The sequence below is a fragment of the Scomber japonicus genome, chromosome 11, assembly GCF_027409825.1.
Source record: "Scomber japonicus isolate fScoJap1 chromosome 11, fScoJap1.pri, whole genome shotgun sequence".
NCBI lineage: Eukaryota > Metazoa > Chordata > Actinopteri > Scombriformes > Scombridae > Scomber > Scomber japonicus.
This window is the reverse complement of record NC_070588.1, coordinates 21,978,528-22,006,173: the sequence shown is the minus strand read 5'-3', so window position 1 is coordinate 22,006,173 and position 27,646 is coordinate 21,978,528. Positions and strand designations below refer to the sequence as shown.

General features: G+C 40.6%; 1 protein-coding gene across 1 annotated transcript in view; it reads right to left on the bottom strand.

The window, feature by feature from the left end:
* The window catches only part of cmss1 (cms1 ribosomal small subunit homolog), a 28,893-nt gene extending 2,468 nt beyond the window's left edge, over positions 1-26,425 (bottom strand). Inside the window, exon 1 of the mRNA XM_053328935.1 lies at positions 26,345-26,425. Within this exon, the coding sequence (XP_053184910.1) occupies positions 26,345-26,393 (49 nt within the window). The 5' untranslated portion in view covers positions 26,394-26,425. The remainder of the gene's footprint in view (positions 1-26,344) is intronic.
* Between the last annotated feature and the right edge of the window lie 1,221 nt (positions 26,426-27,646).

Genomic DNA, 27,646 nt, shown 5'->3' with positions numbered 1-27,646 from the left:
CAAATCAGTAGCAACAAATTATTAACCACAAATGGAAGACAACAGATGAAGTGTTTAATCACCCTTTTGAGCCGAAACACAACTGAAGGAAGTTGCACGATGCTGCATTCACATCATATCATTAAAAGTGTAAAATTAAGCAAACGAGTCAGAAAAGTAATTCATTTCAGCCTAGTAGTTATACAGTATAGTCTCAGGGCGTGCAGGTGGTCAAGTGGTTAGACCGCATGCCATACACACAGCTGACCCCGATCAGAGGTCCTTTGCTGCATGTCACACCCCGCCCTTTCTCCCATGTTTCCTGTCGGTCTATTGATAAATAAATGTGTCTATAAAAGTATTGTCTCAGAAACCAAGAATGTCATCAATAATATCTCCCACTTGATGAAGGAGCTACAAAATCATCAACGGTTGGCAAAATGGCTGCAAAGCCACCATCATTAACTCACTATCAGTATAAAGTACGTAAAAAGTGAAATCTCAGTGAATTTAAAAAGGAGCAATGCTCAGATTGTTTGTTTTTGCTTTCACTTGTAGACGAATATGCTCCATTATGTAACACTGCAAAAGTAGCATATTTAAGTTAAGTTACTTTAATGTGACTTAAAGTCAACCATGTGTTAACACTACCAAGTCAGAATAACTGGAGTTTCTTGTTCTGTGTGCATGCAGATTCATATATTTATATTGAAGCAACAAAACAAATAATGATTTTCATACCATTACACCTATGAATGCTTAGCATAACACAGTGACAAGCACCACCTGAACATGTCTCTGACCTGCCACAGTGGGTAACTGATAAACTCCAAGAGATCTGTTCCTGAAACATACACCACACATTAACCATCCAACACCTGAACCCAGATTTCCTGTTTTATCGTCTTATTTCCCATCTCACATCGATTCATCCCATCCAATCTGTTCTATCACACCATCCTCCCGCCTTCCTTCTCTTCCACTTCCCTGGAGCCATTATATTCTCGGGCCATATAAAACAACCGAGAATGTGATGGATTGATGCCTGCCAGCTGTGCTCCTCTCTTCTCACTCCTTTACTTCATCCCTCACTGCTAGACTTTTATCTTCACCCTCTTCCTTACAGTCATCTATCCAGCCGTGCAGCACTCCTTCTGTTGAAAGACCACCCCCACTATTGATGGATCAAACCAACCATTACCCACTCTCTCTCTCTCTCTCCTGGTTCTCTCATTTTGGACTGGGAAGAGTGGAGTGTGAAGTGAGGATACATTGGTGCCAAAGACCAATGAAACAAGAACAAAGGGAAAAGGAAATGACAGAGAGAGAGACACTTCAGGCAATGATATTGGAGATAAATGGATCATAATGAAAGCAAAGCTCAGGCCTGTATGATCAGTGAGTGGTCCGCCTGTCCTGCAGCAGGTAAGGTTTTTCTCTGCCAGTACTGGTATTTGCCTCTAGGACCTCTCTGGCTTGTGTTCACCAGTGAAGTTGGGGGTGTGATATTGTGTGGATGCAGCTTTGAGTATAAAGGGGGTATTTGTGGCAAACATTTTACAGCAAGCGCCCTTTAATTTCTGTATAATCAGCAGGTTAAAGTGTTGAGCTTGTGGGGTCAAGTCTTAAAATTAGTTCACATTTCTAATGTGATTTGCATGCGCTACAGGCTCATTTTATGTGCTTGAGTAGACAACACAAAAAACAATTACCTGACATTGCTGCTCTGTGTTAAATTAGCTGTGAAACACTGTTCTCTACAATAAACCCTGTGAGTTCAGAAGTTAACCAAACCCAGGCTTCAGATGAGTGGAGGGTGCTGACAGGGCAGCTACGCCAACCTTAAAGTCCCCCTCCACTCAGAACTAGGTCTTCTTATTGTTACTTCACTTGGATGTTTGGCCTTCACTGTGCAGAAAGGTGTACGTGCAGAGTTTTAAAAGCCGAAAGCTGTTTACACATTTATCTGCGTATGTTTCCATTTACCTCTATTGTAACAGAGGCAGAAAGTCATCAGATGTGGTTCAATATTAAATTAAACTACCTACATGGATGAGACTAGAGTTAAAATAGGTACATTTAAACAGACTGGGGCTAGGTAGTATCACAAAGGGAACTGATTTATCATTAGCGTAAGAATGCTTGTGACTTTGATGATCTATACTGGCTTTTAATCAGTGTGTCATCTGAACTTTACCATGACAATGACAATACAAGCACGGAGTGTATCTAATTACATATTTCTTGTTTGAGTATTACTACATGAATAAGGATAGATTCAACACTCGACTAACACAGCAGCTCAGGTTAGTTGAAGGTTAGAAAAAATACAGTTTGCCGTGGTTTCATCCATTTCATACATTCAATCTGAGCACAATATTTACAAGGGGAGCTTTAAATGTACACTTACATTCAGTCATAGGCCCTTTCACAGTACTTATCATAGGAAGAGAAGTGTTAGGAATAACGTTAACAATAGCTCCGCTCTATTCAAGTGTCCCAGTAAGCCGTGACGGAGAGCCAGCATGAACAATACCAGGATCCTGAGACTGAACCAGCTGAATGAAATTCAGCCACCATTCATTTTACTATTTATACCTGTGCTCACCCTGTTGTGACTACTGTAATTAGCATCTGTCTTACTAAAGCCTTAAATGCATGGTGAAGCACAGACAGATGATCAACCACGAGGCAGGGGGCTTGACAAGGTGATGCACCCAGCTGGTCATTAACCTCCACATTTACAGGCACAGAATAAGTCGTAAATGTGGTGTAGAACAGTCCAACATAATGGACATGCAGCTGGGTGACGAGCCAAGAAAAGGCCAAAAAACTAAATTTAAGTGTCTTTGTAAGGTTTTGTGCCACTGTGGTTCCCCAGAATAGCCTCAATGCATCTTGGGGTAGAGTCTGCAAACTCTACCGGAGGGATAAACAATTCTTACAAAAGACATTCCTTCTTTGAAATGTTTTGATGACAGTGGTGAGGAGTGCGTCATAACATGGTGACTGTGAAGGCCATAGCATATGACTCACATTGCTGTCACACTTATCAGACCTTTGAGTGACCCCTTGTGGATGATGCATCATCATGTTTGGAGAGAGCACCCACATCAGGACCAGACAGTGCGATTACAAGATAAATGTGATTACTTGGTATAACTTTGTATTTATTTGCAGTGACACTTTCCACCAAAGGGGACGAGTAGACCCAAATCATTTCAGGACAGCATAACAGAGTCACCGGTCAACCTCACGTTGTTGGTTAGGTATTCAGGCTTTTTCCCAAATTTCTCCAGACCTGTCGATTTATTTTTGCACTGAACTCTCAAATGTCCTTCTATGCCCCAACAACAAATTCTTTCGAGTCACTTTTCCTCTTGACATTTTGATTTAGAATTGAGGTCAACTGGGCCAGATCAGTGTTTCTATAAATGTCACAGAACATGACAGGATGTTAACTGTATCCTGCACAACCCCTATAGATGCATGTGTATTTGTTATGTTTCTGCTCTTTGATTTCTTTTTATTGCATGACAGCACTAGATTGGACAGGTATTGTACACGTTAAGGGAGAAGAAAAAAATCTCTTCAGTACTTTGTATTGCTTCCTGCAATATAAAAAATGATTGATTATTTATCTAAAAAGGGGCCTCTAGTGATCCTTACACCCAGTCAGTAAAGAAAAGAACGGACAGATGAGTATATAATCCAAGAACAAAAGAATAGAATAATGAATGGAAGGTTTAATAAAGATGACAAAGGCTAACTCAATTCATACCATGTAAAATAAAAAAGTAGTGAGGAAACAAAGCTGTTGTAAGGCCAACCGGACCAATCAGACGGTCAATATCTCAAGAGTCCCCTCACCCCCAATATCCTCCAAGCCACGATGGTTCCAGATGGTGGGGTCAGGAGGAAGCATGCTTTCAGATGCACACAAGGCAATAAGCCCTCATCTCAGATAACCGTAGATCAATGAAAGTCAATGGCAGTGGAGAGGGCTCGGATGCAGGAAAATGCAGCCGCCCGGTTTAATGGCCGATCAATAGAGGTAACTGGTTTTAATGGATGGTCAATGGCACTGACTGGATGTAATGAGAATCAATTGACTGGTTACGGGAAACTGTTGATTGTTTCGGTTCCAGACAAATAGCACTCAGGTACGGATGGTTTTAAAGCGTGACGTGTCACCTGGCACAGCGCCTACACAACTCGCTAACAATTATGTTGGCCGTGACCTTTAGAAAAGCACTTAATCACCATCACAGTTTACACTATTAGTCTGATTACAGATACCATTTAGGCCTGTACGGAGGGATAAGACAAACCAATTAAACCTTTTATCCTCCGGCAACCTAAAAACATCCCATTATATACAGGCATGGCCATCCCCAGCCCCCCACACTCATGTAACCTGCCTGAGGCGGACATCGTACAGCATTTATGTTGTTAAATTGGTGATTCTGTAAAAAACAATGTGATATTTTCCGTGAAAACAATTCTCTGGTTGTTTTAACAATCAATAACTCATCTCAAGACGTGTACCAATTGCCTGATCTTGGGTGGGTTGGGAGAGGGGTGTGTGGGTGTAGAAGTTATTGGTTTTGGAGGCATGCAGCTTCCTCTCTCAAGCCACAATTGAGTATGTGTTATTGTTAAATCAATGGAGACTTTAGGCTGCACGCACAAATTTAACAAGCAGGCTATAGTGGAATAACTCTCTGAGAGAAAAGATTACCAGTCTGGATACAAATTCAGTTGTTCAACTTATTATTTCCATCGTCTGGACATTTTGACTTTGTATTCAATTACATGTTGCTGTTTTGGTTGTTGGGAGACTAATCCAAGAACAGATCTTTTAGACTGGCTAATTGGAGTTGAAATAAAAGATTTAGAAGCTTGCCAAGTGAGGGATAGTGGTAGATGTTGTAACAGTTAATTGGCTGTCCTTGCTCCTGTTGGGGTTTCTTACTGTTGATTTAGTCTTATTTGTTTTTAAGACTCATAATTTTGACACAAGAAAATGCAGATATAGAATATCACCAGCAGGAGGGGCATTGGATGCACAATAAGGACAACCGCTTTGCTCACAACCATGTTTTGGATACTCAACACAAGACGGGCTGAACAACACTTGTGGCACAAGAGGTTTACTTTTAAAAATGTACTTGGGCATGCACAGAAAGCAGACTGAACCCTCACTTTATGAAATCTGAGTCAATAAACCAAATGCTTTTCTGGTTCTAAAACAATGCACATTGCTCCAAGCCTCTGGTTTATAAAGTGAACTGTGATCTGACTCGGTCACAGACGCATGGTCATTAATAGAAAAACTAAACTGTCTCAGTTACACTCCAACATCCATGTGTTTGAGTCCAGCCAATCCTGGCTCGCCTCTGCTTCTGATGATGTCACGCACAATGATCTAATCAGAGACACTTGGTTATGTAAATAACCCAAAGCTTTTAAGCTTTCACAAGCACCAAAGGAAGAAACCCTTTCCTCACCTTGGCATGCCTTGACAGCACATTGCAACTTACGTAATGTTGGTGCTGTAGGTGGCCCAAAACATTTATAGCTGCCTAACTTCACCCTAAATAACTACACTTTTGACTCCACTCCTCCTGTTAACATGATTGTAGCTCAGTCTCCTTCCCACATTTGCTTTACCTACACATCTAATCTTTTCATCTGTCCTTATTCTCCTCTAAATCTTCCAGTGGCATTTACTATACGGATGATATTTGTAACACTGTTCTCGTCCTTCGTTCTCTATCAATCATCAACACACATGATGCAATACATGTGGAATCTAGCGTCTAGTGTCAGAGTGAGAGGGGGGCTTAAGTGTGCACATCCACAAACACCCACACACACGAAATGGTGAATTGTAGAATGTCACATCTTCATTTTTCAATGAGCACCTCTCTGTCGAGGAAGTCTTGATGAACAAAAATAACTTCTGGAGGACACAGTTTACATCAGAGCGTAACAATGTAGGCCGTATTTCATTACACCACCGCCCGCCTAATGGTTACTGTTTTGCTTTCCATATTTATGGTTACCATGTAATGTACCTTAGTTACGGCAGAAAATGACTGGCACAGGAAACATCACTACAACATGCAAGAAGTTCACACAAACCAGATTTCATGAGCATTTTGTAGTTCCCTTATTTCTCCTCCACTCAAAAATTATGTATGCAGTACAACACAATATCATCTAATAGAGGTAAAGAATTGCAGCAGAGCTATCATTAGTTTCATGATAAAACAAAGACATTATACTGAGTCAACATGGAAAATCTACTCTAAACTGTAGTAAATGCTCAGGCAATGAAAATTCAATAGTTTAGCCTTCTCAAACAGCTTTTAGAGAGTCATTAGGGAGAGTGATTATAACAACGGCAGCAAAGGCAACTGATTGCAATCTAATAAACTCTGTCTTTATGCTAAAGTTATCTTCAGTGTATAAAGCATTTAGAGTAGCCTAACCACATATATAATCATAAAATACAACAGTGGTTCATTTCTGGTGACAATATAAATTTATAGGCTCTCCCTCGCTCTGTAGCTGGCTTGCTTACTGTATAATTTCTCTGTAACAACACTCTTACCAACCATGCCTGCAGTATTGTGCTCCTGCCAAAACATACATCAGCCGTGGCAAATGCAAATTACAGAGTACTGTGCGAACTTGACCCTAGAAACTGGAGGCCAAAGAGGACTTCGGGGCACTGACTGAACCGACCTGCCATGACAGGTGGTTATAAAGTGGATATAATTTGCTCATGGGAGATGAATAGCGATAGCAAGGGTCTCAAACTTAAATTACCTAGGGATCACTGGCGGTGCTGTTTACTCCTATGGGGGGGGGGGAGACGCTCAGTGGAGAAAATATTGTTTTCTCAACAATAAATTTCAGAACACCAGTTTGAGAACACCAGATGACAAAATCAGTAACACTGATCTAAAATGAGAAAAACACACAAAGAAATGACAGATTGTCAGATTGTTTTCATGTCTAAATATGAGTAAATGTGAGTGGGAGTTTTAACGTTTCTGTTTACATTTACCATTTCTCAACAAAAATACTTTGTCTCAATTCTTGAGGCAAACATGTTCAATGCATTTTTCTCATCATAAAACATTTGCTGAGCTCATTTTTGACATGATTTTCAAATCTAGCCAAGTTGTTAGTGGGTTTCTTGCTTTTGTGATAAATTCTAAAAATATGAAGCCACTAATTTGTGAGACTCCTGGAGTATAGACAATCTGAAAAAAGGTCCAGACAGGGCCACTCAGTGTTTTATTGATAGTTAAATATAAAAGTGACACATCTTGGTTTGATGTGATTACAGAGCTGGTTTAAAAATCTGAAGGAGCAGGTTGAACAAACCATAAGCCACAGCCATACTGTTAAAATCCCACCTGTGTGTGTGGACCAGAACAGTGAGAGTGAGCTACATTTTTGGAAGTGTTGTTTTACTCAGAGGGCAGCCAGTGCCCTTCAGGGCAGGCAGGAGGGATGCAGGCATGCAGCTCTGGGTGGTGTTCAGATAAATAAACAGGGGCGGCCTGCCACATGTGCAGCTGCCAACCTGCCTGCTGGCAGACAGTCCTCAGTGAGGCAACCCTGGCAACCATTATTAAGGCTGACTGTCTCTCAGCCAGAACTTAAATTTAGAGGAATTACATTGGCTGGCATTGTCTTAGTTTGGGTTTAGACATCACTATGTATGTGCTTGTCTAGACGGCCTAAACACAATAAAGAAAGAGCCGAGTCTGACTTGTGTCATCTGTGTGTTTGAGAAAGAAAATTGTGAGGTGGTCAGGGTCTTGTCAGCATTAGTCAGCTGGAGGCCAAGGGCAAGGAAACAGCAGCACAAGTCATGGCTCGACTGCTGTCATTAACAGCACCATCAGATGGGCACAGAAAAGAATTGTATGCCCAGGGAAAACACACTCCAAGGCCACTGCTGAGTTACTCTAATCAGCGCTGCTACGTGTCTTATCTTGATCTATAGCAAACCTATTCAAAGTGACTGATGAAGGTTCTCTTTAGTCCAAAACCTCAACAATTTCCTATCTTTGACTCTGGGCCGCTGGACAATGAATATCAAATGAAAAAGATGATATCATTGTTTTGAATTCATGTAGTTAAGTGTGTTGGAGGCCGGCCTCTGGTCTGTGAATGATTCCTGAGCAAGTCTTGATAGTTTAAAAGGGACCTCATGAAAACTCCCCAGCAATTGTGTTAAGAGCTTTCATTATCCCTTCCTGTCGCTATAAACAAGTGGAGCAAAGGAACGCGGGGACAGCAAAGACAGCTTCATCTGTCTTACTGATTGATACAGAGAGGGTATCAAGAGAAAGGGAGGGAGGCTGTGGAGAGAACATCACTCTTTCTTTACACACAGAGGCCGACAGAAAAATACTGGTATGCAGAAACAATCTACTGACTGAGCCAACACCCTCACGATATTTCACACTAGAGTCTGGAACCAGCTAAAAGGGCTCGCTATATGTTTGTTTTTTCTTGCACAATGTTTGTCCCTCATGTACCTGTATTAATCTTGTTTAGAGGGACCCAAGGTTGCTCTCAGGACATGATGACTACAATGAGGTAGTGCCTGCATGTGTGTGCACTTGTGGAAGAGAAAGGACAACTCAGAACACAGAGTAGGAGGCAGAGAAAAAGAGACTGAATGCTTTCCTCTTTAGTGATTCAATTAAACACTGTAAAATGGTCCGAGGAACCCATCAGTTTCAGGGTTATTTTCTGTTTTATGCCCATATGATGTTGGACGTGTGAAACATGGTTTAAGTTACAAAAAGTGACGGGAATGCACAGTTTCCTCTACTTCCTCCTTGTGATGACATGAGATTGTTTGCAAATGCCCATAAATGGTCATCCGTTGATCTGTTTATGCTAAGTGCTAAGTTTGTTTGTGTTGTCCAGTGGCATATTTTGGATCAGATTACGGTTTGAACATGTACGGGTGTATTTGAGAAGTTTACATTTTTCCATCTACAGTGTAAAACCAAAAGAAGCTTTGGTGTCATGATTATCTGATGCACAAAGCTCTGCTCACTAGTGTCCAGTCCATTTTTATTTATTAGTTTAGTTTACTGACAGGTCAAAAAACATTGTGAATTTTGATAGTGCCCTCTACTGGCTCAAAAGGAAAACTACTTCAAATGGTATGTTGCTCTTATAAACTCTGTACTTTGAACAGATCATCAGAGTTTGAATATTTAATTTTTCCCCACGTTCAAACCAAAGTTCGAATTTCAAATAAAAAGTAACAGCCCTGACATCAATTAAATGCTCTTCTCAATTTCATCAGGCTGGTAAACACAAGGTCCTTCAGTAACTTATCTAAAGAAATTTGACCAACAACTAGGCAATAAAAGGCGTTCCCTGAGACAGAGTTTGGACTGGAGAAGCAGAGCTGAAGAGCAAAGCGATGACATCATCTCTCACTAATATGAACCTGCTTGCTCTCCCTCTCTAAATATGGGAGAACACTAAGTCAGTGTTGCTGGCTAGCAAACAGTTTAGCTAATATGATTCCACCACATATATGCACACTCACATCTAACTCACATGGTCAGCAATTAAGGCTCCCTTCTCTGGCAACCTCTAGTCCTTTTGTCTGCAAAGCTGACATTGATTGCTGTAAATGTGCTAAGAGACAGGCTATGAGATGACATAAGCCCAACACAAAGTAATGCCAGGCACAGGCCTATCCGTTTCAGGAACACTAACTGTTATGACAAGAGGCCTTCTGACTTGGATTGGGTTTTGGATTAGCTCATAAAGGCTTATATAATCTGCATCAGCTGGTTTCTTATTAAAGTCACACAATAACCACTTGTACTGTAAAGACACATTACGCGACCCTGTTTAACCTCTTTGATTGGAGGCCCACATTTCTATTTGTCCCTGTGTTCAGCTGCCACTTCCAATACTTTCCCATTATCTTGTTCCTCCTAGGAATGCATCACCCTGGTAAAAGCAGCAAAAAGGTTGCTTGGAATCAAGGTGATCCACAGAAAAACAACATGGAGCCTTCCATCCAGCCCATTCAACCCCCCAAAAGCCCTTTTCAGAGGGATAACGGGCGAGACAGGAGACAGAGGCGGGAGAGCAGACACAAAAGAGAAGACCTGTCCCAAGATGACATGTTGTTTCTGCTCAGTATTCTGGAGGGAGAGCTACAGGTACGATGATTTGCTCACTTTACTTATTCCATCTGTAGCTAAATGTAGCTCATGTTCTGTTGCATTGTTTGTCATATCAGGCTAGAGATGAGGTGATTACGGTGTTAAAATCGGAGAAGACAGATTCAGGTCTACTGGGGGCCCACTATGGTTTCAGCAGACTGGAGAAGGTGCTCCATGCCCTGCAGAGGGACTCCCTACAGGCCCAGCAGGACCACCTGCAGGATGTGTACGGAAAACCGATTTCTGAGGTAACAACAGCCAATAGTAAGAAATTAGACCCCATATGAAGTGAATTGTCAAATTTAATGAGGTGAATGCATTACTGTCTGACAAAAGAGCATCAATTATTGCCGCATCATTGCACAAATCTGTTATTTTGCACTACATGTGTTGACTGTATTGGCTCTATTCGTCTGCAGTGATTATGCATCCGTCTGTCTGTCTATGTTTGTTTGGTAGCTTGTTCAACAAAGTGCAGGACGATGTGTGTTCAAGTTTGTAAGTTACATAAGAAGGACACTTTAGCAGGAAAGTTAGTGTGGGTGGTTGTTGTAGCAGGATGCCAGTCTCCGTCTATGTATACAGATAACAGAACACTATTTCATCAAATGAAACCAAATAATTTTGTTTTTTTTCTCAAAGGACAAGTGATTTACAGAGCAGAAAATACAATTTAATTTCCGTTGGACTGTATCAATTTTTTCACTTGAACAAAAAAGAAGAAGAAAAAAAAGGTCCTTGGGTTCGTTTACCGTTTAATCCCACTGCCTGTGTCAGAATATCTAAATAACTGATGGCCACATTTCACTTGGTCTGTGTGACTGGAGTTGATGATCTTAATCTAAGCTTAAGCTAAGAATTATAGATATTGTCTGCAGCAACCTACACTACACAGATGCTGAAGTCTGCATCAGGCAAACAAACCCTCAGAACTTCATTTACCACATACACTATATATACCTTACAGGCCATTCCTGACAGACCGTATACAAATCAAGGTACACATATATCTTCCTCTTCATTACCCCCTGTGTTGTTTTCCATTTTTTTCGCAGCTGAATCATGTAATGGAGCCACAGAAGCAGTCATCTACACAGATACAGGAGCAGCTTCTGCATGTGTCCCGCTCTCACAGTGATGCTCTACGCAGGCTAGAAGAGCAAGAGAGGAGCCACATGACTTATATCCACAAGAGTAGCTGCCTTACCACTCTACTGGAGGAGGACAGAGAGAGGTTGGTGAACCAAACCCAAGAGGTTCACATGAATACCTAAGCAAGGACAACACTGATATTTCATAGCTCCCACTAACTTGACAGCCCTTCACTGAAGCTAGAATTGTAGAAATATCCACAGAGTCCCTCCTGTAGTAAAACAGATGAGGATTTACAGCTAGTGTAGAAGAGGCGGAAGGATTAAAGTATTTCAGCACGGTGGAACAAGCCAGATCTGAGCTCTGTCATGTACACTTGTGCAGACTTAGATTCTTTTAATCTATGTTGGTCTGTAATGCTCTTCATGGCTGAGCGAGACAGCAAGGCACTGTTGGCTGCTGGATTTCTACCAGACAGAGTATGTGACCTCAAGACTGTACTAAGAGTTACTCTACTCAGACACAGCCCAATACATCCTGGACTTGGTTTGGCCTTGTGGCCAGCCTGGCTCTGTTCACTCTCCCTTGTAAACACATAAACATGCACTCACATAGAATTACTTGTACATTTCAAATTGGCATCCTTCTGCCCCAATTTAACAATACCGCACAGCACAGGATCAAACCTTCTTCTAAACTAAGCAAATGTGCTGAGGGTTTGCTGTTGGGTATAAAGATTCCCTTCACAAACAGAAAGCACATTCAGATGTCTAACATGAAGGTGGTTACTTGTTCTCCTATGCAATTTGAGGCCCACGACAGGGCTATTCTGTTCAAGTTCCTGGTTGTCTCGGTTCATGTACCACCAGCACCCACTCTGTAATCTAGCTGTGTAGAGACCGGACCTGCACCGGGCTCTCAGCCTTGGGAGGAGACTAGTTGTCTGCATCTGTATGCCAAAGTGCAAACACTTTACTGATCCACCACAGGCACACATGCAATTAAAGACCAAAAATAGTCATGCCAGTAAAGTGATTAAGTTTACTAGAATTCTGTCCATTCAAATACAATGTGGAAACCCTAAACATGCACACATGAAGGCACTGTGGTTCATCTTGGTCTAATGATGATTAATACATGAGTAGACAGCATGTCTGTGGTGCGGTGTGAACCCTGTGTGGCTCATACATTCTTGACTTCTCAAACACAGAGGATTTTCATCTCCCTGTCGGTCCTCCTCTACGAATTCCCTGTAAGAGCAAACATGTAAAACATCACTGAGCTTCACTAAAGTATTAACGGATCTAATTAATAAACTGTGACGTTGTTGCAATGTTAGATTGACCAAAGTATCTCGATGTCACAACTTTACCCTTTCCTTATCTTCACTTTGTTGGCCTATTATCTACAGCTGACACGATTGGCAAATTAATCAATTAGTCGATAGTTCGTAGTGGAAAATTAAACTGCATATATTTTCGATCATTTCTTTGTCTTGTGAGGTGAAAGTCTGTGAATCTTTGGATTTTGGACTGCTGGTCTCTGGCTTTAGACATTTTGGATGGACATTTTCACACATCAAACAATCAATCAATTTGGAAAATAACAGTTGCAGTCTCTATTCTTGTCCATTCAAACCCATTAAATGACCTAATCATCATTGCACATTGCAAATCAATCCACACATTATTATTTTCTTGTCTGTGTATTTATATCTACTCTTAGGTATACTTGAAAAACTGTTTATATTCCCTTTGTTTGTATTCCCTGCTGCACACCAGCATCTCTTAGCTTGGCACAAATAGGTTTGAGCTGAGTCAATGCCTGAATTTATCCACAGGGTAAACAATACAAGGCACATGGTGATACGCCTGTCCCTTTCATCTCTCTCTCCATCCTGCCCTTCTTACATCTTGCTCTGCAGTAGCCTAAATATTTAACTGAAAGAATTTCCACTCCTGCTCCAAATCCTCTTCAGCTCTATCTTTCAATCTCCCTCCCAGTTTCTTTTCAAAGCGTACGCTCTGAGCCAAGAGAGTTACTCAGCCTGGCTTAAAATCAGCACCCCTCTGTCTTTTTCATTTCCCTTAAAAAGTAGCTCCATGAGGTGCCATGTGCAAAGCAGATGACTTATTTTAGCTGTGAACTATATAGTAAATTCCAGTCACGGCATATAATCACTTGTGCCATTCGAAGATCCCCGTTGCGTGTCAAAAGATGATTACATCTGCACATCACAATGCAGGGATCTGGTTGTTCCGACCTCAGCTATCAGAACATGCTCTAAGCCTGTGTGTGTGTTTCCGATGGTCTGACAGCATCTCAGCATTAACCGCACACACATGTTCAACACTTAAAAAGACATCCACGCTCTCCTCTGCCTACTTGGGTTCTGAATCACAAACACTTCAAATACACTACCCCTACAGCTGCAAACCACTTTTAAAATGTTTTCACTTCCAATACGGCATCAATAAGTGTTACACACACATGTAGGAGAGGAATGCAGATGATCTAAATTAAGAAGTCGATGAGGAAAAGCTCTCCAGCGTGGTGACACGTGGCAGACGATAGGGATGGGTTCTGATCAGTGGGTCCATTTTGGATCTGGTTCCTGTTCAGCAAACTACCTGGATTGATTTAGCCCCAATGCTAACAAATCTCTGATTGAACCTTTTATCTTTGACAAAGAGTAATAGAAAAAATATTAGTAGCAAGTTTCCCATATTTAGCTGTCCATCACTGTTCCCAACCCCGGCAGATTAGCTCAGTAGTAGCTACTAAAAAGTAAACTAAAAAGTTTGGTTGTTCTCTGTTTTCAAGGCAGAATCTAAAAAAAAACAACTCAATATTGTAAAATTATACCCCTGAATGAAAATACGGTCTATGGCAACAGAGGAGAGAGAGCTCCACTTACATAAGGGGGAATATTACATATCGGCAAAGTTTGAGGCTTTTCTTGGAAATGCCTTTGAGGGATCGGCTCATGCTTGTAATTGAGGACAAGCACTGCAGATGCCAGCTCCTCCTCAATGGACCTGGTGGACTCTGGATTTGGGAGTCGGTCTGTGGATAGGAATGGCAAGAAATGTGAAGGGTCGTTCTCACATTCCACAACAAAAGAAATATCTCTTACTGAGCACTTTGTCAGAAGAGTCTTTAGAGGAAAGGCAGAATAATTGAGTAGGCTGATTTATTATCCATACTAGGCTTGGGTGATATGGACCAAAAATCATATCTTGGTATTTTTAGGCTGAATGTCGATACATGGTATTTATCTTGGTATTTTCTATGACGTGGGCTAAATGTTCAGTTGTGAGCTAAAGCCACATGTGATATGTCACAACCACTTTTATTGAAGCATGCTGTGATCAAAATAAAAAGCAAAGACATTCCCTGTTTGAAAATATACAGCTACACAATATATCAACATCTAAGTGAAAAATTATATAAAATAAATAGTTTATAAGAAAAAAAATATAGGCCTCTGTGAAAATGCCCCTTCAGTTGTTTTAACCAACAACAATAACAGACTGATTATCGAGTACAATTACAGATTTTCCTCTCCTGCTTAACAAAATACACAGCTGTGTAAATAACAATAAAAATGTAAACAGAACAAACTTGTTCTGACAAAGTTTTTTGCTATAGAAGTGGTCATTATCGAACCCTCCAGACAGAAGACGGACTCTTCTGGCTAAAAAACAACAGACTGATATCCAGAGTGCTTTGAAATAAAACACTATAGTTTCAAACTACTGATTTGATGAGACGTGACAGACGACGTGACTATCCTTATGTTTAAAAGGAGATATATAAAGAGTGTTGATTCAACTCAGAACTGCTAAATCTGGAGCTCACAGGAACTTTCAATAATCATACAGACATTTTTACCACATTTGCTTACTTACACTAAGTGACTTCTTGTTTCTGTCTCCGACACGTCAGAATGATTATACTAGCCCATCTCTGAGCAAAAAACATGAACTCTTTTCTGCTGCACAAATGTTTAACACTGTTCACTAGACACTATGAAATACATTTCTTTAAAAGATATGAACAATCTGCACAGATATTCATGCTGGGTGTAAAAAGGCTTTTGAACGTAAATGTCCAAATAGTGAAGTTTGAACTGTGTCATTTAGGCTGTTTTGGAAATACTTGTGTGCTGACAGAAACTCACAGGGGATATACTTCTAATCTAATTGGGGACGAGATGAATTTGCTTGACAAAACACAAAAACAAAACAACAAAAACCAAAAACACCAGAGGTATATTTCCCAATGAAAGCTGGAAATAGAAGTCACAATGCAAGTAATTGCTCCCGGGGGGGGGGGGGGGGGGGGGGGGGCATGCGCCACACAGAGCTATATGTTTGTTTCTCTCCTGCAGCATTCCTACTACTACGATCTAGCAAGCCAAAATATTTATTAGGGTTCACATCTTTTTCCATTATCGTTTCTCGTTCTTGTTGTGAATCATGAGACATGCAAGAAAACTGATGAAAGGATTATCAGTCATTCCTCGCTGCCCCACTGGGCACATACTGTAGATTTGACTTAACTGACAGATATAGAGGGAACTGATAATGCCAAGAGAAAGGAAACAAATGTGAGCACACAAGAAAATTTGCAATTTATACCTTAAACCCAGAAAGCAAGAAAAGGAACAAAACGGAGAAGACATATAAAGGGGATGTGGGGAAAGAAGAAAGAGACATATGGATGTAATTGTGGGCCGATGAACTGATGATGTCATCTCACAGTCAGGTTATCAGGCCCCAGGCAAAGCAGCAACAACACACAAAACATGTCTCTTCTAAAAACTTATGTGAATACCACACACTCACACACAAAACATATAATGCATGCTTCTAGAAGGGCTACAATTCCTAGGACACGCCAAGTCAGGCCTCTCACTTATGCAGCATGGTTAACATGTTTGCGCGGCTAATCCTGCAAACTGAGAGCCTATCTGCTTTGAATTGTGATTGAAGCTTTAGCTTTCTTCGTGCACACACAAACACATTCTGTCCTTCCCATTAGCCTCTTTGGCAAGGCTACACAGTGACCTCATCTGGAATGGGCTGAACTCCAGTAAAACACACACACACACACACACACACACAGCAGTAGAGCCTGTACAGTCCCATATAAGGACTAGCTGATGATGTAATGGGCGCCACTGACTGCGAGTGAGACTCAGTGTGCAGAGCACTTCTCATAATGTTTGGTTTTCCGGATGGAATGTCCACATCACTGGGATCTCCGGGAACGGGAGAGGTGAAAGAGCAGAGACCATTTATTCTCTAAGGATTTTATAAAAAAAAGGACAGAAACCAACAGCACAGGTAAGAACAATCACAAGACTTGTGAACAGCAGGATGATACACATTTAGAAACATGTTTCACTTTAAAGTTGCTTTGTAACTGCAAGATGAGCTGAAACGGACAAACCAACTGTTGGACAATTTTCCATAGATTAGACAGTCTTACAACTCCAAGTTGATCCCAAATAATCAAAGTGCACTTCAATAGGAATCTAAATTTTATATCAACAGAAAGAAGTTTAAGTTTCACTCCGAAACTTTTACAGTGAAAACTTTAGCATTTCATTTTTAATAACTTCATTGATCACACTTTGCAATTATTAGCTTTTTATAGGAGCATTATTGACAAGACAATGCTCACAACTTAATGTGTGATCATATAAAAATCAATAATGAGATTAGGTTATGTATTAGAGGAATATGACCAACCTTTCCATTCAGAACAACAGATCATAAGTATTTTTACCCACTCAACTATATAGGTTATTACTGTAAGTGAAATCCTGTCTTAACAGTGAAAGATCTTCAGAATGTAAAATTTCAAAATTTGTATAGTGTTTACTTGAAAAGCTTAATATGCAATCTAATATTTTGCACTTAACATTAGGTGTTCTACAGAGCTTTTCAACTTGGACACAAACTCATTAGAAAACTAATTCAGAGTAATAAAAATGGTCTGGTGACGAATCACTTGTGTGCCTCACTTGCAATAATGCAACACAAAAATTTACACTTTGTTAAATACATTTTGCAAGCTATATTTCTTTTTTTTTTAAACTAACCTTGGTCTACAAATATCCCTGTTAGTTTTCATCATATTTAAATCAACATCATCCTGTTTTTAAGTCAAGTTTTAGTTGACTAAATGTCTGGACATTTTAGTTTTATCTTATTCAAAGAAAACTAACTATTTTAGTATAGTTTTATACAATAAAACTGTTTTTTTGCACTGACAAAAGCTCACAGCATGTGAATTGTTGTATTTTGGTCCTATATTTCCAGGTGTAATGGGATACAAATGAGTAACTATGTCATGCTGTATACGTTTTTAGTGCTTTGACAATGATACACAAACTACCTCGAAAACTTACGCTGCATAATATGATTCCAAGCAAAAGGTTTGACTGGGCCTCTACTTTTTCTCAGTATAAAAGTATATATGAAAACCATTTAATGTTTGCAATGCCCAGTTGTTGAGAGTCATATACCAAAGACTAAACTCAATCCTATGTTACCTTTTCTGTTCATTTTCATCTCTTTCACAACAATCTGGTAGCCAAGCTAAATGAATTTGGTCTGGCTATAAAACACAACCTACGCAATATAACACCACTGCCTTACAAAACCCCCCCAAAAAACAACCCCCCCCCCCCCCCCAACATTACCACTAAGACATTAACCTACCTCAATGTCTTTGTGGCGAGCTGTAACTTGCCTTTTCAGGTTTGTGGTATTCTTCCCAGCTATTTTATGGCCACATTGTTTCCCATATAATAAAGCAATGCATTTGTTTTTTTCTGAGCCTCATTGTAAGAAAAAAGGTTGCATTTGTGAGAATCAGAAATTCCTTCTCATTAGTGACACTGGTGGCAGTTCTGTGAGCTGCAGTCAATATACCAACTATTGCTACTGCGTGAATTTTTCTTTTTTCTTTCTTCTTAATTACATGAAAGATCTCCAGCACTGTGTTTTGCACTGTGTTTCAGCAAAATGTTTTTCACTCTCTGGCATCAGTCATTGTGGGGGCGTTTTGTTGTAAAATGTGTTCTGGTTGACTGAAGCAGCTAGCCATCATTAGCTGGACAGCTAGTATGTGCAGTGTTTCTAGTTGGATAGCACTGTTTTTGTTGTGTTGTTGTGTCTATATGCTGCTTGTTTGTTGACGTAAGTGGGAAGAGAGGCAAGGCACTTGGGAGTAAGCAAACATATCACATCCTTTGGATTTTCATGAAGAATCTTGGCCTGGGTCCTTCACAGAGATCAGGGCACAGGGTGTTACATAGAACTGAGAAAGACGGGGAACATCTCGTTTTTTAAGTTACATTACAACCTGTTCACTCATTGGTAATAAAAAGCAATGAATACATGTTAATTGCTTTACAATTACTTGTAGAACCTTTCATGTTAAATTGCTCTCTATAAAATAGTTGATGTTCTCCTCACTGTGCTCATTGTGCTGGTGTAGTCCTGATATGGCGTGCAGCACATGCCATCCAATAAATGGGATATTTGGATTGTAATTTACAAAAATATATAAAAAAATACTAAAAAAACCCAAAAATAAGTCTATAATATTTTGTCTTTTTCCTTGGTCAAGAATACTGTATGTTGATGTAGCCACAGCTAGTATTTGATGTCTGTGCTGTCTTGTCATCATCTCGTCTTGGTCATGGAAAGAAAGGTCGTTGACGAACATATTTAGTCATAGTTTTGGTTAATGAGATTAACACTTGTGAGTATGAAATGCATTTGTACATTACTGGTATGCATCTGGGGAAATGTGAGGAGTGACAGCGCTTGGTAAATGTAGCTGGTCTGTAATTACTTATGGAACAGGGGGGAATTCCTGCCTCTCCTGGCTGGAAAGGGGGTGGCATTTGAGGTGCGTTCGAGGTGCACAGAAGGAGGGTGATTGGATGCGGTGTTGTGGGTACTCAAGGGTAGAGGAACTTCTTAATTAATTAACACTCCCTGCCAAGGGACCATCTGCTGTGCTAGTCAAAACATCCTACAAAGAGCATGCTGCCTACAGAGAAGTGCACAACAACATAGTTGGAAATACAGGCATAACTACATGTCTTAGGGTTTTTAACACACACACACACACACACACACACACACACACACACACACACACACACACAGTCAAAAAGAGAAAAAAGTGTTTCTACACTGTAGCCAACATGTTAAGTATAAACTATACTAAATGTTTTTGATGAGTGAAATGAGTCAATTACACAATAAACCCAAGCAACAATTCTTTTTGTCATTTGTTTCTTTTTTGACAGACTCAAGCTCCTGATTGTAAAGCAGAGCGAATACCAGGATATAAAGGAGAAGAAAAGTGAAAGAGAAGTATCAACTCTGAAAGAAGAGCTGATCGAGCTGAAGGCTTTTGCACTGCTGGTTGTGAAGGAACAACAACGTTTGAGCGAACTGCTGGAGGAACAGAGGCATCGTGTCAAAGAACTGACTACCATCACTAACTACGCCACCCTGGAGGTCAGTGCTGCTTACCCCAGTGCAAAAGAGGACGAGCAGCTGAAATCACTGTGTCTAGAGGTGGAGCGACACAACCAAGTTAACATCATTCACCAAACCCGGCACACCATGACAGCTAAACTAGTTGATGACGGGATTCAGAATCAACAGCTCAGACAGCAGCTGGTCTTACTCGGCCATCGGATTGATGATCTGGAGGGGACTAGGGGTGTCTTGAGGAGGGCAGACAAAGAACTTCGAGAGCTCAATGAGCGAGAAACAGGGACCCCGAGCTTGCTGTCAGAGGTGGAGGTACTGAGGAGGAGGGTGGTGGAAATGGAGGGGAAGGACGAGGAGCTGATACGCATCAGAGACCAATGTCGAGACCTGGACCGCAGACTAGTGAGGGAGACCAAATACTGTTGTGGCCTGAAGGGTGAAGTTGATAAGCTCAATGGTAGAATCAACGAATTGGACAGGATAGAGGAGGCTTTAGGCAAGAGCAAACAAGACTGTAGTATTCTGAGAGGCAGCTTGGAAAAAGAGAGGGATGTTAGCAAGATGTTGTCCGGTGAGGTAGACACTATGAAGGTCAGGGTGAGAGAGCTAGAGGCTGTTGAAAGTCAACTGGAGAAGAGTGAAGCAGTGATAAGACAAGACCTGGCCAAGCTCAGGTCGCTGACTGTAGCGTTGGTGGACGACAGAAAGACGATGGCAGAGAGGCTCCGGCAAGCTGAGGAAAAACTCAGCAGGAGGGAGGGAAATACATATGAGCAAAGCAATTTGGCAACAATGACAGAAAGACTGAGAGACGAGAAGCAGCAGGTGCTGAGGTCTAAGGCAGAGCTAGAGGAAATGATTAAGGGCATAGCGAAAGAAAAGGACGAACTCCAAGCCAGGCTAATGACAGAGGAAAAGAGGAATGGGGAACTACAGAGTAAAATAACCATAATGAAGAAACGGTTACAGGTCTTGGAAAACAAAAAAGAAAAAGAGGAGAAGTACATGCACAGCTCTATCCCGAACATCACTAACCATCACTGCCAAACGGACAACAAAGTCAAAGAACTGACCCAGGAACTAGATCGGCTGCAAAAAAGACTCCAGGACAAGGAGGTGTTGGAGAGAGAACTGGTGAAGGTGGAGGAGGACTTCAAGTCCCTGGAGAGGAAGTTCATGGATGAACAGAGGAGGTCCAATGCTCTAATGGAGGAGCTAGAGGTGGCTAAAAGGGAGCTTTCTGGGTATCAGCAGGCAGAGAAGCAGGAGGTCAACCAGGAACACCTTCTCCTTTGTCGTCTTCAGAGGGAGCAGGTGAAGTCCAGACTGTTAGGCAGAGAGGTAGATACCCTGAAGGAGAAACTCCAGAAGCTGATGGGGACTGAGGAGTCCATCTGCAGGGTCCAGACGGATCACTCCACGCTGCAGAGCAAGTTGACCCAACAGGAAGCCAGGAACAAAGAGCTGGCCAGAGAGATGAAGGAACTGAGTAGTGAGCTGGACAGGTATAGACAAACCAAAAATTCGACACCCAGTGCAAACAGTCAGCACTTTTCAGACCTTTATCAGACCACCAAAGAGGTGCAAACTGAGCCAGCAGACAGTCTGCCTCCTGAATACAGCTACCAAGTTCCTTCGGTGAATGAGAAATCAGATGAAGAAAATGATGACCAGGATCCCAACCATAATGCAGAAGTCCTCAACAGAAGTGGTTCAACTCTTGTCAACAACTTTAACAGCATAAACAGTGCAAATAACAACACCAGTCAATACAGCAACCATTCAGCCAACAGCATAAATATGCACCAAAATGTTAATGGAGAGGTGATGATGTTAACACACACACCGGGGCAGCCTCTGCACATCAAGGTGACACCGCACCACACACTCAACACGGCCACACTTGAGATTAGCAGCCCCACTGCAGACACAGCCACATCTTACACCAGCACAGCCGTCATCCCAACGAGCGGAGCCTCACCTAAGCAGAGAATTACAATAATCCAGAATTCGGCTCTGTCTGCTGCTAAAACCCCACCTTCAAGTCCTGACTGCACTGTCTCCCCACTTAACGGCACACCTGTCAGTCGAGTGTTAAGTCCAAATTCATCACGCTCTGTAACACCTGACAACAGCAACTCCCCCATTCAGATCGTAACAGTTAGGACCTGTTCTCCAGAGCCAACGGAGGTCGTGAGCCAGGCTGTCTTCTGCAAGACGCCAGAGCAGCAGAACAGCTGGCAACGTCAGAAATCCAACAGCACAGACACAAGCCCCAGTATCATCACCGCAGAGGACAATAAGATCCATATTCACCTGGGGAGCCCATATGTCCAGTCTCTGAATGGTATGACCCACAGCATCCCACAGTCTGTCGGCCCGTACTACCTCAGACATGAGCAAAGGACTCAAGTCCTCGCTAATGGCTGCCATGTCAAAGGTGTTGGCAAGATTACCAGTAGCATCACTATATCTCCTGCAACCTCTCCAGCATCACACTCCTCAAATATAACAGTAAGTGGCCTTTGTGATTAGCTGAAAATATACTCTGGACATATTATGTTTGATGCCACATTCCTGGACTAGACAACTTAAACAATACACTTCTTCTGAAGTGAACCCTGAGTTCGTTCTATTAAGTAACAACCATCAAATAAAAGATGTGTATAGTTTGTCCTAAAAGAGCCTCTGTACAGCCTGATCTGGTTGGTGTATCCACAGACTGAATTTAAAAGCCTCTTATCAATTGTATATATGTGTGTAGTGCTTGTATAAATACCAAGGGAGACCATCCCAACTTTATATGTGATGTATACATTTATGTTTCATTCATGTTCTTTTTTTTTTTGATGTTCATTAAAAAGTCATTATGTTGTTCTCATTTATCCACCTTGACTACTTCTGAAAGGGGTTTAATATCAACAGAGCTACAGGTTGATAAGCACAGAGCAAAGCAAAGAACACATAGATAGTGGCAGAACCCTAGTTAGATTTTTTTCTTCTTCCAGGGTCTTGGTGGGGTTGTTCTGGTTTTGTGGGAAAGAGACTACTAAAAGACTTTCGTTTTTAAATTCTAGCTATTATATGAAAACAACAACTTCTGGATAAACCTATTCAACAAATGTCCTCTGCTGTTGTTCTCATTTACAATTTAAAAAAAAAAAGGGGGGAAAAAAAGGTAGCCACTTTGAAGTGAGCAATCAACATCATCTATCTCCTGCCAGTCACACCTCCCACTGTTACATCATTTCTTGTGGCACCAATTTACAAGTTTAGTTTCACACAGTTGTGCTGATTCCCTTACTTTACTGCATTTTCCTATTTGGTTCCTGTTCCACATGAAAACATGAAAATCCCACCATCTAAGTTGGTATGTCAGTGGTCTAGTGTCATTTAAATGATAATCCTATGCAAATGGGGCGCTTCAATTGCTCAAATTGCTGTGTATGGCACACAGGGGAAGAAGATCTAGTCAGAATTATTTTGAAGGTAAGAAGTAAATAGTCACCAGTGATAACAGAAAAACAATGTAACAAAAAACAGGAAAATTAAAAGAACTTATACATCTAGGAGAAATATCTTAGAGTAATGTGTCCAACTTCTCAAATCACACAAATAACCATCACACATTAAACGTCTACTAAATCTAAATGAGACTTTTCTGTCAAAAAAGTTTTAATAAGAGGAACCAGTTGATGATCTTTACCAGCTCAGCCAATTCTAATGATGTCAACTTTTGAAAAATACCGCTAAATATATGGTTAATTAGTGTGACAGGAATAAATGGCCCAAAATTTGCACTTAAATTGCCTTTTTATGTACTGTATCTTGTTGCCAAAGCTGTGAGGCAATGTGTCATCTAAATTAAAAAAAGCTGACAGTGTTGGGGAACACCAAAAGGTCGCCCGTGGTTTGATAGGCTGGCAGTGAACCGACATAGCGGGTATATGATGACAAACAGGGAGAAACCTTAACCAGCATGAGATCACCAGTTGGTAAGGTAGAAACCAGATGAGGCATTTGATGACGGTTTGGGGAAGTCTGCAGTGTGACGGAGGCTCTCACGAAAATCTTTGTCATTAGTGAGAGCCACAAGACTCATCACCATAAAAGTTACTCAGTTTGGAAATTGATCCCCTCATCATTCTTCACTACTTCAAAGTGGGTCTGGGCACTAAAGCTGAAAAATGTGTCATGATGTCATTTCAGTCAATAGATAATTGTTTTAATATGTTTTTAAAAAAAGATCAGATCATCACTCTCCATTATCAAGGGATATCAGCACACTTTTTGGTCATGCAACCGACCTTTGAGTATTCATTATGTGCTTTCATTGCTGTTTGCATTTAAGCGCAACTATTGAACATTCAATCAAACCATTTTTGTAATTGCTATTGATCGAGTGTCTAATGATGGTACATATTGCTATTGCTTTATTTCCCAGGCGAGTCTAACTTCAAAGTTAATTCCTTGCTCTAACAGACTTCAACCCTCCTTTTTCTGTCTTGTCATTTTCCGGTCACCCTCACATGTCTCTAAATAAAAAGTGCATGTCAAAGCAATCTCATGAAGGTTTAAGACTCACACTGTGCAATAAAATAATATGTTCCTTCTGAATGTTGAAACATATCATATCCATCTGTAGCTTGGTTTGGATGCATGTTGCATTCATTTCATTTTTTATAAAAGAAGCCAACTTCAACAAATGAGGATATCCATCAATTCATTAGGGTTGTGTACGTTTGCGTGCCTCCCAATCTACTATAATTTTCTTTATGGCTGGGATACACATGTTAAGCCGTACAGTGAAAACCAATCACAGGTTGGCCCTGATACAGAGCTGGACCACAATAGCCTCAAGGGAAAGGCTTTGTGATTGAAGCTTGTTATGCAAACAAGTACTTATGTCTCTTTTCTATAATTAGATTCCTCTGGGGTCACTGCAGACGCCTGGTCCAACACAGATCACCAAGACCAAAGGACACAGCAATGACAGAAGAGGCAACAAAGCTCTCAGTACTGACAGGAGAATGTAACACCTCCAATGGTATATGCAGGGAAAAGACTGACTTAAGGATGTCCAACGTTCCTGTGTCTTCAACATTTTTTCTTAACGAAAAAAAAGAAAGAAAAAGACTCAAAACAATTAATTGATCATCAACACAGTTGGCGATAACAAGCTGAAGATACCCCTCACAAAGTAGTGTCTCTTTCCTGGGTGCCAACTGATGCAGGGTAAATTACAATCATTAATAAAGTATACCAACCACACCAGGATCTGTCCTAGTATCCTGATGTGCACTGGTATACTTTTTTTTGATGATAGTTGGCAATAAATGTAACAGTTGCCAACTAATCGATTGGTCATTGCAGCTCTGAAAATATATCTGTCATCAGAATTTGCTACAAATGGTTACTCAGTTTCCAAAAATGTACTGTAGTGACTGACTGTATATTTTTCCACAAGAATAAATACATGTTACCAAACAGTTTTTCTCATGTATGAAAAACAGGAAAAGCCAAACATCAACCAAAAAATTGTCAAATTGAATGTAGCTGCTCACTTGTGAAGGTAAACAGCTTGCAGACCATTTATTCTCAACAGGTAAAGTGGCTACTTGAGCTCCACACTACAAACAATATCTAGTTGATATGTTACTATATCATACGTTTAACATGAAATGAAGAAGGGAAAACATAATTACTGGGATATTAAATGTTAAGTTGTTTGCTGAGCTGGGTTAGATTCAAAAACTGTCAGCTCTTCACAAATGTGTGTGCGTATAAATGAGAGAGCGAGAAGAGCAAGACAAGAGAAAGGATGTGTTGGCATGTCCGAACAAGTCCAATTAAAAACGATTTACTTTAATGATCATCTTATGATGCATCTTACTTGGGTAAGCAAGGCAACTACACTTTGATGTCCGACTCAATCAGGTCAATAATCCTTAAGAGTACACGAGTGCCCTCTATTGGTATGCAGAGTACATTAAACAATATGAGGAATAGCTTCAGGAAGGTTCCTCTGTTGGTTATATGGATGAACATAACGAAACGAACGAAAGATTTAAGACAGATATTAAGGAGAGTGAACTTTTCGGCGAAGGTATATAGCACGGCAGGCAATGTTATGATAACGTGAACACACACAGACAGACACACTCACACACGTGTTCACACATGTATGGAAAGCTGCTCGGAGCAACTCCGGCAACCAACCCTAACTTTCCCTGTTCTAACAAACCAGGGTCAAGTGACACACACATGTTGGTAATTCGTGTTTTAGACATGTTACTGTGGCGGCTGATGTTAACGGTTCACAGCACGTTAGCCCCAGAAGTTAACAGCTACTCGATGGTTAGCTAACGTTAGCATAGAGTTAGCAACAACCAACACACATGTCATTACGACCAGCGACAACAACCCAGCGTTCAGAGTTACACCGAAACCAAACGGACCACAAGTCTCAGACACACCAGTAAATAAAGACACTAGTGCTAAGATATATACCTGAATTAGCCTGGTTCGCCCACCACTCGTCACCCAGGTCGTCTCCCATTTTCCTCAGCGAGTAAGTTAGACAGACCAATCCAAATCTACCGCTGAGACAGCGTGTGTGTCGGGGGTGTGTTCACAAGCAGCACGGTGAAAACATACGAATGGGTTTAAAGTGTCAATGAGACTTCTTTTCACATTGAACTATAAACACTAAAGAATGGTTATTAGGTGAGGGTTTATCTCCGTATAGGCAACGATGTCTAAGATCGTAGTTTAACTTAAATTTTGATAAGTGACACCGCCTGTTTGTCAGCAGTGGTGGAAAGTAACTAAGTACATTGACTTCTACCTTTTATACAGTCCATGACTTCTACCCCACTACATTTTCATAGGGAGATATTGTACTTTTGACTTATACAATGAATTACTACATTCATTTGCCACTTATAGGCTACTTACTAGTTATTTTCAGATTTGACATAAAATGTTATATTTTGTTGTCATAATCATAATTATTACGAAGACATGATACACTTTTAAAATATGATGTAATATTAAAACTAGTAGCTACTACTTAAAGTATCTAAAATTGGTTCTGATGAATGACTAACATTAAAATTCTCTTACATTTATGTTGTCGTGATAAAAGCAAACTAAATAATATACTGCAAATATAACACTCTTAAAGAAGCCTGTCTAAATAATGAATACTTGAATGTTTGATAAATTGAGTACATTTTGTTGATACTTCCATGCTTTTACTTAAGTAGCATTTGTAATTGAGGGCTTTTATTTGATTGCTGGGGTATTATTTAGCCTAATGGAACTGACCTGTCAGTTATGATGGCGACTTTAATTGGCCAAACTGTCAGCACTGTAGGCATATTAAGTGTTATTAGTTGTGCAACAATATTATACAATACGGCAATTTTAAAATGTTATATAACTCAACCGTTTAAATATTATTAAGGCATAAAGTAATGCACAATTTAGGGCGTGGCAGCTTTGGTTGACAGCACAAACATGTCGCCACGACGCTGACTCGGTAAGGTAACCGCGGCGTTGTCCCGGAGTATAGACGTAGCCAAACCGTCTATTTCAGTATGTTTTCAGTTCATGAAAGTTAATTGTAACGTTTTGGTCGCCTAAAGAAGTGTCGGTCGGCGTTTGGTTGGATTAAAACCCCCTAACGAGTCTCCAATGAGTGTGAAGTTCTTTTATGGTAAGTACATTTTGTTATAGTGATTTTAAGGCTGTTTTTCGCTGGGGAAATTAGCATTAGCATTAGCATTATGATAGTAAACCACAGATCGC